This window comes from Tauraco erythrolophus, chromosome 18 (genome assembly GCF_009769465.1).
Source record: "Tauraco erythrolophus isolate bTauEry1 chromosome 18, bTauEry1.pri, whole genome shotgun sequence".
Lineage (NCBI taxonomy): Eukaryota > Metazoa > Chordata > Aves > Musophagiformes > Musophagidae > Tauraco > Tauraco erythrolophus.
In genome coordinates this window covers 16,538,072-16,551,827 of record NC_141482.1, presented here as the reverse complement: position 1 = coordinate 16,551,827, position 13,756 = coordinate 16,538,072, and the positions used below count along the sequence as shown (strand labels likewise).

The window sequence follows — 13,756 nt, the reverse complement described above, 5'->3', positions numbered from 1 at the left end:
GCCCCGCCTCCCCCGTGCTGTGCCCGGTGGGAAGGGGCGGGGAAACACCGGGCCGGGGCGGCGGCGCTCGGCGGCCGCCCCGATGACCGGCCTGTTTACACCGGCGCGGCGCGTCCCACGGCGGCGGGGGGGCGGGGGGACCGTCCGCCGCGCTCAGCCCCCGCCGCGCTGAGCCGCCCTGGCGGCGCGGCGCTCCGGCTACCGGGCGCGGGCTGGAGGGCTCCGACCGCCGCCGCCGAGACCCGTCCCGCCCCTGGACGGAAACCGGGTCCCGGCGCGGCGGCCGCAGCCCCCCCCCGCCGCCGCCGTGGTTCGTCCCGCGCCTCCGCGATTGGCCGAGCGCTTAAAGGGGCAGGCAGGGCGCGCTTTTCCGCCCTCCGACGCGGCGGCGCGTGCCCCCGCGCCCGCGCGGCGCTCCCCGGCGCTGCGCACCGGGGCGGGGGGGGGAGCGGCGGGCGCGCGGCCCCCCCGCGGCGGCGGCGCCATGGAGACGGCGGACGGCGGCCGCCGCGGGACACAAAGAGCGACGCGGCGGCGGCGGGCGGCGCGGCGGGGCCCCATGGCGGCGGCGGCGGTGGTGGCTGGGCCCGGCCCCGGTGGTGGTGGTGGTGGCGGCGGCGGGGCGGCTCCGCGGTACAGCCTGCTGGCCGAGATCGGCCGCGGGGCCTACGGCGTGGTGTACGAGGCGGTGTCGGGCCGCAGCGGCGCCCGGTTGGCGGTGAAACGGATCCGTTGCGACGCCCCCGAGAACGTGGAGCTGGCGCTGGCGGAGTTCTGGGCCCTGACGAGTCTCCGGCGGCAGCACCCGAACGTGGTGCGCTTCGAGGAGTGCGTCCTGCAGCGGCACGGCCTGGGGCAGCGCATGAGCCACGGCAACAAGCGCAGCCAGCTCTACCTGCGCCTCGTCGAGACCTCCCTCAAAGGTACCCGACCCCCCCACCCGCCCCGGGGCTCCCTGGGGCTGTTCCACGCCGGAGACCTCCCCTTTCCCCCAGCACCCTTCTGGGCACCCCAGCCTCATCCTCCCTGGATGACCCCCCCACCCCCAGGGCCTCCTGCCCATGCCAGGCCACCCCAGTGTCACCCCATCCCCGGGTTATCCACCCCTGAGCACCCTGGGTCTGCCACCTCCCCGCTGTCATCCATGCCTCCGCACTAGGGAACCTCTGGGATACCCCACGCAGGACCACCCTGGTGTCATCCCTGCTTCCTTCAGGACACCCTGACCTCCGGCTCCTGGGATGCCCTTCCCAGACACCCCAATCCTGGGCAGCCCCCTTTCCCCCCAGCGTCACCCCATTGCTCAAATCCCTGCTTGGCATCACCAGCCCTCAGAGGACCACCCAAAGCTCCCCCCACCTCTTGTGACACCCCTCCCTCCACATTAACTCACCACTTTGCCAGTATAACCACCCCTGGGCTCCCCTGACTGCATCCCTGATTGTCCCAGTCTCCTCTGTCACCCCTGCCAGCCCCAGGCATGCTCCCCACTGCTCCCATCACCCGCCTCGGTCCCCTACGGGATCCCTCTTTGCTGCTGCCCACCCCAAGCACCCCCTGCACAGCACCACCTGTCCTGGGCTCTGCCTGTGTGCCCCCTCCACTCTCTCCCCTTCCTCTGTGTGCTGCTCCCAAGGACACTCTTCCCTAAGCTCCCACCCTGTGCCTTGGCAGCCTTGTGCCCTGCCTGTGAGGACCCTCCTTGTGCCCTGCACGTCTGCAGCACCCCAGCCCTGTGCCCCTCCTCCTGAGGATCCCCGTTTTCACCCCCAGGCTCAGACCCAGCCCTGGGGAGCATCCCTGCGTGCTGCCCTCAGCCCTTCCCTGCACCCCCTGCCAGCGCTTTCCTCCTCTGTTGCACCCCCCTCCTGGGGCTCACTGCTACCCCGACCTGCACCACAGCCCACGTGTGTCCCTCGGGGACCTTCACTGGTCTCTGCCCCAGTCACACCACATCTCTGCCCAATGCACAGTCCTGTCTCCTCTGAGCACCCCAGGGCTGCAGCCCGTTACGGTGCCCTGCCTGCTCCCTTGAGCTCTTACAGCGCTGGGACTGTTCTTTGTCCTCTCCTGTCCCTGTTCCCCTCCCAGTTGGCTCTGTGGGGACAGCCCTGGCACCACCAGTCTGTGTAGCCTGGGCTGACACCGCCGTCTTCCCCTGGGGTCCCTCAGCAGCATCACGGGGCTGTCAGAGGTCACCTCCTGCCACAGCTGATGACTCTGATGGGTACATCTCCGAAATGTTCCCTCCCTCCCTTTGCTCCCTTGGCTGCTTGTCAGAACCAGCTCTGCCAATGTGCTGTGAAGATGTGGAAAAATACTGGAGCCCTGTATCCTCGATGCCCCCGTGCCCCCCAGCCTGCTGCAGCCAGAGCCAGCTCACCCCAGCCCCCTCCTTCCCCAAACTTGTGTGCCAGGGCTCCTGTATGCTCCTTGGGGAGCCCAGTCTCCCCATGCCCCCCAGTGCAGGTGGCCTCTGAACCCTGTGCCAGGCACAGACCTCATGCCAGGCTGCCAAGACCCATCCTCTGAGCAAAGCCCTGGCTCTCAGACTGCCCCTGCCCTGCTCGTCCCCTCTGCACTGCTGGGGGAATGTGTCTGGACCTGCCTCTCCCCCATCCGGACCTGATCCTGCTCTCCCTTCACGCCCCATGCACAACCACCCAAGGGAGCCTCCCAGGAAGGGCAGTGTCCTTGTTTCTGTGTCGCCTGGGTGGTTCCTGCGTGTGCTCCCGCGGGCACAACTCCCTGGGAGAGGAGCCAACTCTTCCTTTCAGGTGTGTGTCCAGCTGTAGCAAGTCAAGCTCATTCTGGCAGGTACGGGGGTTTCCTGCCCCCCTTTGTCATGGTGCACGCCCCGAGAGCAGGTGGCATGGCTCGGGGAAAGCTCTTGGTGCCCCCCATCTCTTGGTGGGAATAGAGCCCCCCCCGACTTCCCTGCTGTGGGGAGGGCTTTGCCGTGGAGCTGGGTCTCCATCCCCAGGCTGGAGAGCAGCAGTTTGACTCCCCTCGTTCTCCCCTCCATCCTCCTTCCTCCTGCCTGCACTCCGGGCTGCGTTATCTGCTGGCCGCAGGCTCGGGCAGAGGCTGTTCGCTGCCCTCCAAGCTCTGGGTCTGACATGGCACCGATAAAGATTTTCCAAACAGAAGCCAGAGCCAGATGAGCCTCCCAGCTCCGCTTGCTCCCCTTCCCCGTCCGCAGCGCGCGAGCCGCTGCGCCGCGGCTCCGGCCGAGGTAGCCGGCACGTAGCCGCGCTGCCGTGCCATTCTGCACGACCGCAGCCGGGCTATTTACGGGGCTGCACAGATGCTGTGCCAACGCGCCGGGGCTCAGGGCGCGGGGAGGGGGGGGATTAACCGGAGACTTTCTGAGTCGGGAGCACGACTGCTGGGATACCGGGCGATGCTGGGTCTCAGCTGCAGTGCGGAGCCTGCACCTTCATCGCTTTAATGAGATGTGGAATAATGAATTGAAGGGCAGAGTGTGAAAAGGAAGCCAAAGCCTGGCACTGAGCGTGGAGGAGAGGCACGTACCCAAGCAGTGCGCTCGGTGCCCTGATACACGCACGCCTCGGGGCTGGTGCGCGGCCACGTGCCCTCTCATTGTTCCTAACCCATAGCAGTGCTAGAGCTGCCTCAAGTGAACAGGTATAGGGTGTTGCTTCCTAACGTGTCACCTGTGGGGCCACCAACTTGCCACCCGTGCTCAGCCTTGCTCCTGGGCTGCCCTGGCATCACCCACGTGTGTTGCCGTCGGTCCAAGCACGCGGGTTTCATGCCACCAGCTCTTGTCTCTCTGGCACAGCCGCTTTGCACAGAGGGAGGCAGAGGTTACGTGTGGCAGTGGGATGCTGCTTCTGCTGTCGTTAGCTTTTTCCCTGTGATGCTAAGCAAATTAGCAAGCTGCTAACGAGCTCCCGGGACAGGCTGTGGGAGGGCTGGTGCAGGGATGGAAGGGTTAGCGTGTGCCCTGTGCCAGGGCTGGGAGCGTGTGGGGATGCTCGCTGCGTGGCGGAGAGCGGGTCTGGCCTCTTGTCTGCATCTCCAGCGCCTGGCTGCTCGACTGCCCGGTGCCAACATCTCATCTTTAGGAAGCGACTTGCCAGCTCCTTGAGTTTAAAGCTGTTTGTTTTGAAGGCAGGAAGATGATTTAACAACTAAACCACTTTTGGATTATAGAAAGAAAATGAGGAAATATTACTGTTGGCTGAAGCCTCCCGTAGCAGCGCTCCACCCAAAGCGACGCGCACGGTGCTTGCAGCTACTGCTGGGTCAGCGCCGTGCCCCCCGTGCCCGCGGAGGTCCAGGGGCCGAGTTTTAAATGAGAACCTTCGTTGTGCCACAAACCAACCTCAGCTTGTTGGAGCCAGCAGGTCCTTGCTGCTGGTGAGCTGGTGTTGGAGCCGATTCCCTGCAGGAAGGGGCAGCTGTGTCAGTGCTCTGAGCCTCCCACCCGTGCCCAGGCTTGGTGCTCCTGGTCATGTGTGGGCGTGGGGCACTGCCATGCTCCCTGTCGTGCTGGTGATCCTGGCTGAGAAGAGCCAAACCCTCCTGCTCCCTGTGCCAGGGCTACGTGGATGCGGAGGGGAGCAGGAAAGCAAAGCCTTGTGCCCTGCTGCCACGGTGCTGGGATTTGGCAAATCCCCAGTGGTGGCAGTGGGGTGAGCTGGGGCTGTCCTGGCTGGACAAAGGTCTCTGCTCCCGGGACAAGCAGCCTCTGCTTCACTTTCCATGCTGTCATGCTCATTTCAAAGGGTGGCTCGCACCGGAGAAGCTGCTTTTCCTGGTCCATGTTTTGGTCTCCAGAGCCAAGCTGTCCTGTGCAGCTCCCAGTTGGACTTTGGGCTTGTTGCTGAGCCCCCCTCCAGCACTTGGGGGTCTCATTTGGCCCTTCAAAGTGCACCCAGTCCCCCATGGTGCCCCCAGCTTGTTCGTGGTCCCTCCCATCCCCCAGACCTAACCTTCATCTTCTGCTGAGGGCAGGGAGGTGCAGCCAAATCCTTCTGTTGTGCGGACTTTCATTTCCATAGCAGTAGCCATGGATACAGACTGTTTGTGCAAATAACCAATATTCCCACCCACACCCATCACTGACCATCGCAGGCGCCGGGGCAGCCCGGGGCTTGGTGTTCCTGATAGTCCTTGGCTTTACCTGCTGCTGGAATTTTGCTTTTCCAGATGCTCTCTAGGGCTTTGCTAAAACAAACCCTGACTTTGTCGAACGTTTGGAGTTATTTAACTACTTTCCAAACACTGGGGTGACTTGTGCAGTGTGGCAGAGGCGAGTGACATCCTCCAGCTTCTCCCGTAGAGTGCTTGAGGGTCAAAATATCTAGTCCTTAGAGCAAAATGATGCCCTTGGTTGTGTGTGCAGGTGACTTTGGGGTCTGGCAGTGGAGTTTGCATCCTAACGGGGCCGGGTCTGCCGCCGGCCCTGTTAGCTGATGGATGCTGTTGTGTTTCTCCACGTGTTTTAGACGTTTCTCCACCTAGTTTAGGTGCAGGAGGGATGTGTGGATCAAATCCCACATGCAACGAGTTGGATCTGAGACACTCTGAGCTTCAGGAGCTCGATGAGGTGTCTGGTGACGGAAGAAGCTGTTTGGGGAATAATATTGAGTAGCAGCACTAACGAGCGAGGCTGAGATGGTGCTTAATCATTGTTTGCTACTTGGGCCTCCAGTTTCTTCTCTTTAAAGGCTCGTTGGTGCTTAACGAAGGCTGTATGAAGTGGCAGAGCTCCTTTAGCACAAACATGAGGTTTAAATGCCCAAATTTTAGCTTTGGGAGAGCTATATAAGAGCATATAAACGTGGTGCTCTCAACAGGTGTGTGCCACTCAACAGGATCCTAAAGCTCTTGAAGCCACAGCAGCACCAGCATCGCTGCTGGTACCTTGTACCGCGATAGGTCCCGGTCACCTTCCTAAAGCCAGTACTATCCGTGTAAACCAGACCTGTTCCTTACTTGTGAGTTAGTGTGGATGTGTTGTAACGTGCCTGAAAAACCCACTCCTGCTTTTGTCCTTTAGGCGAGAGGATCCTGGGCTACGCGGAGGAGCCTTGCTACCTCTGGTTCGTCATGGAGTTCTGCGAAGGGGGAGACCTCAACCAGTACGTGCTCTCACGAAGACCCGACCCAGCGACAAACAAGAGCTTCATGCTGCAGCTGACCAGTGCCATCGCCTTCCTGCACAAGAACCACATCGTCCACCGCGACCTGAAACCAGACAACATCCTGATCACCGAGAAGTCCGGCACCCCCGTTCTCAAGGTGGCCGACTTCGGGCTGAGTAAGGTCTGCGCTGGCCTGACCGCCCGGGGCAAGGAGGGTGGGCACGAGAACAGAAATGTGAATGTGAACAAGTACTGGCTGTCTTCGGCTTGCGGCTCCGATTTCTACATGGCGCCCGAGGTCTGGGAAGGCCACTACACTGCCAAGGCTGACATCTTCGCCCTCGGCATCATCATCTGGGCCATGATTGAGAGGATCACTTTCATCGACGCGGAGACCAAGAAGGAGCTGCTGGGGACCTACATCAAACAGGGGACCGAGATTGTGCCTGTTGGGGAAGCGCTGCTAGAAAACCCAAAGATGGAGCTGCACATCCCTCAGAAACGCAGGACTTCCATGTCTGAGGGAATCAAGCAGCTCTTGAAAGACATGTTGGCTGCTAACCCGCAGGATCGACCTGATGCCTTTGAGCTTGAAACCAGAATGGACCAGGTTACATGTGCTGCTTAAATTCAGGGCAGGGCACCGCTGTGCTTTGCAGCTGGGTAAGTGATCCACAGTTTCTGTATTATTCTGTCTGCTGCACCGCCCGATAATGCACTTTGTAGTGACACAAAGGAGCCTTTTATGTTCCCGGAGCTATTTCTATAGTGACTCATCAGAGCGCTGCTTCTGAGGTGGGTTTTTTTTCCACCTATTCTACTGCAAAAATAAAGTAGAGGTGAGAAACAGAATTAGCAGCTGCATGTCCCACTGCTGCCCAAAGCCCTGGCAGGGCTGGGCAGGCGCCCTGCTCCTCCCAGCTCCTGGCCAGTGGCTGAGACCTGCAAGCACCCTCTGACACCAGCTTTGGGTACATCTGTCTCTCCCAGGGGCGGGGAAAGGAGCTGCCAGTTCTGCCTCCTCTGCTGCCTGGTAGGATTTCTGCGGTCAGCACTGGGAGCCTCTCGCTGCCCAGTGCAGTCCCCTTCCCCCCGGACTCAGACCGGGCGCCTTGGGGCTCAGCTGGCTCCATGAGTGGGCACCGAGTGGAGTGGCAGCGCTGTCTCGGCGCAGGCAAAGCTGTTTCCTTTGCTTTCACCTGCAAGACGCGTGGGTCTGTCTTGTTTCGCTTCCTTGCTAGAGGCAGGACTTCCCTTTGGTGCGAGCTGCAGTCGCCCAAACCCAGTAGGATGCTTTGGTCTCTGGCATCTGAGTTCGGAGACCCACGCCTGCTCGGGAGGGCAGCTTCCAAAGCAGATGTGCTCAGACTGAGAGCAGAGTCCTCTCCCACCTCCCCACACCGTGATCCGTAACTAGCCCCAACCTCAGAGGTCCCAGCCCTGAGGCCTGGGTGGTCACGCCGGGGTCTGGGACGGGGACCTGGGACAGCTGATGGTGTCACTAACCAGTGACACTGAAGAATGGGGAGATGTTGCCTGCATGGCAAAGCTGTCTGTAAACAAGAGCTGTTACTAAGGATTGTCCTGGCCAAACTTCAATGCAACTTCTTCAGCTTCAAGGAAACTGAAAAATCACAGATGACAAGGGCGAGGCTGATGTCTGCCCAGCCCAGGTTCTTTCTCAAGCTCCTGCAGAGCTGCCTGGCTGCTGCTGGGTGCAGGAGACCTCTGAAAGCCTGCCTGTGTCGGGGGCTGGCATGGCAGTGGGTGCTCCCCAGCCCCTACCCCACCCCAAAACCAGGCAGGTCCTGCTGGACCAGGGCAGCCCATGGATGCAGGAGAGCAGGGAGGGACGTAATGGCCGCAGTAGCCAGCAGACAGCTGATGGTCGTGCACTGAAGTGAGCCTCTGGTGGTGGGGAAGGTGGGGGCATTTTGGCAGGTGTTGCTAAAAAACCTCCATGCTGCCCACCTGAGGGTTCTGGAGCTTATGTAGAGTGATGTGCTGTCCGTCCCCTCTTGGTGTGTGCCCAGGTGGGCTCTGTGCTGTGTGCGGAGGAATAGGAAGATGGAATGGAAAGGCCCATGGGGCAGGTCTGGTTCTGTCACTGCTGGTCTGTCCAAACTCACCCACAAACCATCCCCTCTGCACCCCTGGCACGAAATATTTAACACCCTTAAGATCTCCAGTGCAAGTAATCAATGTGACTGCTTCTGCCTGGGGCTGGGGCTTGGTGCTGGTCCCAGTGCAAGTGTGGGCTGGGGATTGGGGTGGGGGAGTGGATCTGCAGATCTGGGAGCCCTTAAGATGGGTGTGATAAAGTCCTGGGGTGAGAGCAGGGCACCCCACGGGCGAGGCGTGGGTCTCCTCCGGCTGCCGCGTGGCGGAGAGTCGGGTCGGGGTTTTGCCATCTGCCGTCGCTCTGCGCTGGCACCTGGCACGACGCTGCTGAGTTATGCAACCAGCCCGTGCCCTCCGGGGAAAATTCATCCTGCGCAGATCCGCAGAACGGCACACGCAGGGATAACAAACACGGAGGGGACAGTCCTACCCCGCGGCTGTTTGCTGAACACCCAGCTGCCTTCTGCACCCCCCCCCTCCTGCCCCATGCGTGCTGGGAGCCAGCCGGGAGCGTGCGGCGATGGGCTGTGGGTGACGATGGGCTGTCGGTGACGCAGAGATGGATGCTCTTACATAACGCAGCCCGGCACGGCCGCTTGGCCCAGATAAGAGCCCGGCGCTGCCATATGTTCCCGGCAAACGCCGAGCGCGGCGCTGGCGGGAGCGTTGCTCTGGCGTGTTCGTGGGGCAGCGGAGTGCCCGGTGCGCTCTCCTCCTGTAGGGTTTTTCTAATGCACGTGGTGTATCTGTGCGTTCGCATCAGCCTGCCTCGGGCTGTTATTAAATGCAAATCTTAAATTGGAAACCTGCTTGAGAAGCTTAAAATGGGATTTAGAGCAGGGCCCGAATTCTGCTCTCAGGTAACTTAAGTTGGCTGAGAAACTCAAGTAACCTCTCCCAACTTAACTGTGGCACTGGCACGTAGCTGGTAGTGCTGCTGGGTCATGCAGTGAGTTCATCCTCCCCAGGACAGCTCAGCCCCAGTTCGTGTCGTAACCTGGAAAGCTGTAACCCTCCTTGACCCAGGCAATCAGATTTTTGCTTATTCTTCAGCATGCCACTGATCTCTTCTGGTTTCCCTTCATGTCACAGCAGCTTTGCCTTTAGTTCTGCTGCGGATGCTGCATGCACCTGCCAGGCGGGACGCTTCACGCTCTGCTGCCCATCCAAAATGCTGATATTAATGTCAGTTCTCAGCCAGGAAGGTGTTTCTGGTCTGGTTTCTGCTTGACAACAGCATGTCTGGGGTGGAGAAGAGCCTGCTTAGCTCCTTGCTCCCCTCACCATGGCAGGTCCAGGTGGGCAGCATTTCCTTGGGCAAACTGAGGGTCTTCTCTTATTTGAATGCTGTCCTTCCCCACATTCTGCAGGGGAGTTTATCTCAAGCCAGAGATCGTTGTTCCCAAAAGCATGCCTTGTGGCATGCCTCGTGGGCAAAGAGGACAAAAGTCTTTCTAGTACAATGAGGAAGTGGCTGGATTGTGCTGGGTACCTGCTGATGGCCTCTGGATTGCCGTGTGATAGCCCAGCACCCTGCCTGCACCCCACACCCAGGAGTATTTCACCCCTCCTCCTCGGTACTGGGAGCTCGGGGCCATTCTCCTCCTTTCGTGCAACATGAGCATCTTTTTCTTTGCATGTCTTAGCTGCGCTGTGACCCTGGGCAGACGAGGTGCCTCCTGTGGACCCTGCTCCAGTGGGACCCTCTAAGGTCGTGGGTTTGTGCAGTGTGGACTGAGCAACCCTTGGACAAGGTGCTGAGATACAGGGAGAGCATGTGGCACCAGTGGTCTTGGCCGCAGAAACAGGGGAGCAAGTGGCAGCATCACCCACCACCTACCTACAGTTACACATTTAAGAAACTTTGTAGTTTTAATTCACAGAGGACATCAAACTGCAGTGGTTGTGCTCGGTGTAGAAGGCAGCTTGTTCCAGTAGAGCATATTCCATGATACTTTCACTGTGGATAAAACAGTAGGTCTGATTTTGGGGTGGATGCTTAAGGTGAGCAGCAGGAGTCTGTGCATGCGGTGTGGTGCAGACCTCGGCATCTGGGAGGCTGCCTTCAGCAGGAGGGTGACAGCTGAGACCAGCTTGCTCAGTCCAGCACTCCTCCTCCTCCTCTATCACTGGTTTTGATCATTCCAGTTTCAGCTGAAAGTAACTGTCTGCATTTGCATTGTTCTCCTCTTTGCATTTGCAAAATGCAACGGAAGCTGATGCTGAACAAGCCCATCTGCTCTCCCTGCATGATGGTGTGATGGTGTCTGTGCCCAGGTGCTCCTGAGCACCCCGTGTAATCTGCTGCCCTCTGGAATTTCAGACCTGGAGGGCAGGGATGGGATGCACATCAGCAGCATCTCTTCCGAGCTGGCAGTGAGCAGGGCTGTTGCATCAAGTTAGGTCTGATCTGTTTGTACCACTCAACTCAAATTTTACCATAAAATTTGCAGTAAATGAGCCCTGACCCCACTGGCCAGGAATGAGCAAGTCGGGGAAAAGGATAGTGGTTCCATTTCTGAAACAGTGTTGGTTTTGACTTCAGGCTTTTCAGTGTGGTTTGTGAATCGTGGCATGGACAAAAGCCGTGGGACAGTAAAAGTAAGGGCAGCTCCTCTCCTGGCTGTGGGTGCAGGATCACCTCGTGGAGCGGTGACATCTTTCTGGGCAGTGGTGATTCTACCTGGGGAGAAGTGAAGCCCTGAGGCTGACCTGGATCACGTCACCTCTGGCCAGATGTGTCAGCGTTCGTGTTTGCCCACTGGGGGAGGCAGCTGCTGTTGGGTTTAAGGTGTGCAGCACAAATAGAGGTACGGAGAGTGCCAGGACAGAGGAGATAAAGCAGATGCTCAGCCCCTTCCCCTGCGTTCCCACCCAGGGCAGGTAACGTGAGGAACAGGAGAAGGTGCTGGGTTCTCTCTCCCTCCCCTGCTGCCATGCAGACCACGTTGCCACCTCCCACCTCCGCCACGACCCGCACCTTAGTGTCATCTTCCGTAGGTGCTGGGTGGAGGATTCCATGGGCTGCTGCTTCATATCCTGCTGATGCCGAATGAACATTCGAGCTGATTAAAACCATAAGCAGCGCCAGTGGAGGGATTAAAAGCTCTTGAACAAGTCCCTGAAACAATGTGCGTCAGCACAGTGAGCTCTCCCGTCTCCGAGCTGTGAGCTCAGGGCTGCTCCAGCAAGTGCCTTCCCTGAAAACACTCCTGCTCTAGGGAAGCACGGACAGAAACGCTGCCCCGCTCACTGGGGAAGCTGCACCACGGGAGAAATCTTCCAGAAAATTCCTGGTGTGATTGCCTGTGACCCAGTGGTGGGTGCCTCTTGCCAGTCTGCCTCCTCGAACAGAAAGGCTTTTTGTCGGATCACAGCCCACAAAGGTGGCATCTCCCAGTTAACTTTTCCTGAAGAGCAGCGTGCCCAGGGCCCTGGCATCAGTGCCCAGCAGATGCAGCCTCTCGCCTTAGAGATGTGTTCCTCGGGCAGGATTTCTTTAATGAGATTTCCCAGGGCTCAGGGATTTGGGTAATTCGCTGGGCAGTGGCAGTTTTCCTTCAGCAGGTCTCTCCCACTGCTCTGTTGCTGTTGCTCAGTGTCTCTGCAGATCCCCTCGCTCATTCCCGGTGGGAGAGGACCTGGGTGGACCCCTGGGCATGGATGTGCCCCTGCTGAAGGCAGACAGGAGCTAAATCTACCCACCCACCCTCCCCTGATTTTTTTCTATGTAACTGTCTAAGCTTAGAGTTTAATCTTGGGAAAAAATGAAACTGCTGGAAAATGACCACCTGTGCGTAGTGAGGGGTGACGAAGGGAAGCAGCACCCTCGCCTTGGAGGTGTCTTCCAGCCCCATGTCTGCTGCAGGATGCCCTCGAGGAGCCAGTGGGCAGAGCTGACAGCAGCGGGGAGACCCCTGGGTCCCTCCGTCGGGCAGGTGGGTCCCAGCTTCCATGGAACCATGACCACCACTTCCCAGCCCCGACCTCAGCTCTGCTGGTCCCTCCTCTGGAGGTTGTGACATCCCAAATGATTTATTTCCCATACAGAAGTGACATCACGCGTGCTGCTCCTCTGCTGGGTCCAGCCCTGCTGCTGGACGGGACGTCCACAGGGAATTTGCTGGATTAGGGAATTTGCTGGATTGCAAACGAACTGGGAGGAAAATGCTGGTGGTTTATGTGCAGAGCTGAGCGTTTCTGCGTCCCTGAGCTTGGAGGACAGGAGGGTGCGGTGCCAGGGCTGTGCAGGAATGGGCTCAGCACCCTTGGTGCTGCAGGGGCTGGGGGGGATGCTGTACATTGCAGCTTTTCCAGAGCAGGGACTGGTGCCGCAAAGATCTGCCCGCTCTTCCCTGAAATCCCCGGCACCGAGCATCCTCGTCGCGAGCGCGGGATGCGGCACGGCCGTGCTGCGGACCTGCCCTCCTTTCCGTGGCACCGGGATGGTTTCAGCTGCCTCTTGAGGAGCCACTTGAGAAGCCCGAGCTGCTGCTGACGCACGGGGCGAGCGGAGCGGGGCGTCCCCGCTGTCACGGCGTGTTCCACCTTTCCTGCCGGAGGACCCGGAGCCGGCGCTCGCGAGCGCGTCACGTGGAGCCTCAAGGCCGGGCTCTGCCGCGGTGACGCTCGTCCTTGTTCCAGCCGGGCTGTCACCGCGGCGAGTCCCGCGGGATGGGGCTGTTAGCGGGGCGGCTGGATGCGTGCCGGCCTCGGCAGCGAGCTCTGCGCAGGGCCGGCGGGATCGCTCCCGGGAGAGGCATGGCTGTAAGCCGAGCCCAGACCTGCAGTGCCTGGGTCGATGATGAACGCGCCGCGAAGCAGAGCGATGTGGCAGTGCCCATCTGGGACAGACTGGGACCGGTGGGAGCCGCTCCCTCTCCGCAGCAGTGTCCTCCAGCACTTCCCTGCAGTGGCTGGATGACTCCAGCACCAATCCCATTACCAATGCACCTTCCACGCGGTGGGGTTGTCCGTAGGCGTTACTGTTGGCAGTTGTTGTTTGGGGCCGTGTAACGAGGAGGCAGGAGCTCATCTCCAGTTCTCCCAGACCCTCAAACGATGCTTTAGTTAAGGCTTGGGAATGAAAGCAGAGGTGCAGCGAGCACACCGGACCTGCGGTCTTGCTTGACCTCCCTGCAGCCTGGGTTGGGTGGCAGCAGGAGGGCTGGCAGGGTGCTGTCACCATGGAGTAACTGGGACAAAACCACTGACGTACCTGACCTCCATTTCTCCTTTCTCGTTTTTCTTGCAGGTTTATTTACAAGGGACCCATAATCTCCATTATTTACGTGCAACGAGGGATGTCGAAGATAAAGGAAGCTGATGATACGGAAGATCCCTGGTCTGCAGGATCTCTGGCAATGTGAAATCTTTGGGTGTTACTTTGTTTTGTTGGGAGAGGTGTTCTGGGGGGGCGGGAGGGGGCCGCAGGGGCCTGCAGAACAGCACAAGCTGGCAGCTACCGCGCTCACGGGACTTTTAAACAAGATCCAGAGAGCAGAGCTGCCCCTGCCCAC

The 13,756-nt window shown here is 59.7% G+C and overlaps 1 protein-coding gene across 1 annotated transcript; it reads left to right on the top strand.

Moving 5' to 3' along the window:
- Positions 1 to 469: 469 nt before the first annotated feature.
- On the top strand, positions 470 to 13,634 carry STK35 (serine/threonine kinase 35). Its single transcript, XM_086622872.1, has 3 exons — positions 470 to 923; positions 6,032 to 6,779; positions 13,492 to 13,634. The coding sequence occupies exons 1-2, from the start codon at positions 485 to 487 to the stop codon at positions 6,742 to 6,744; spliced, it is 1,152 nt and encodes a 383-aa protein (XP_086478998.1). The 5' UTR covers positions 470 to 484; the 3' UTR covers positions 6,745 to 6,779; positions 13,492 to 13,634.
- The last annotated feature ends 122 nt before the right edge of the window (positions 13,635 to 13,756 follow it).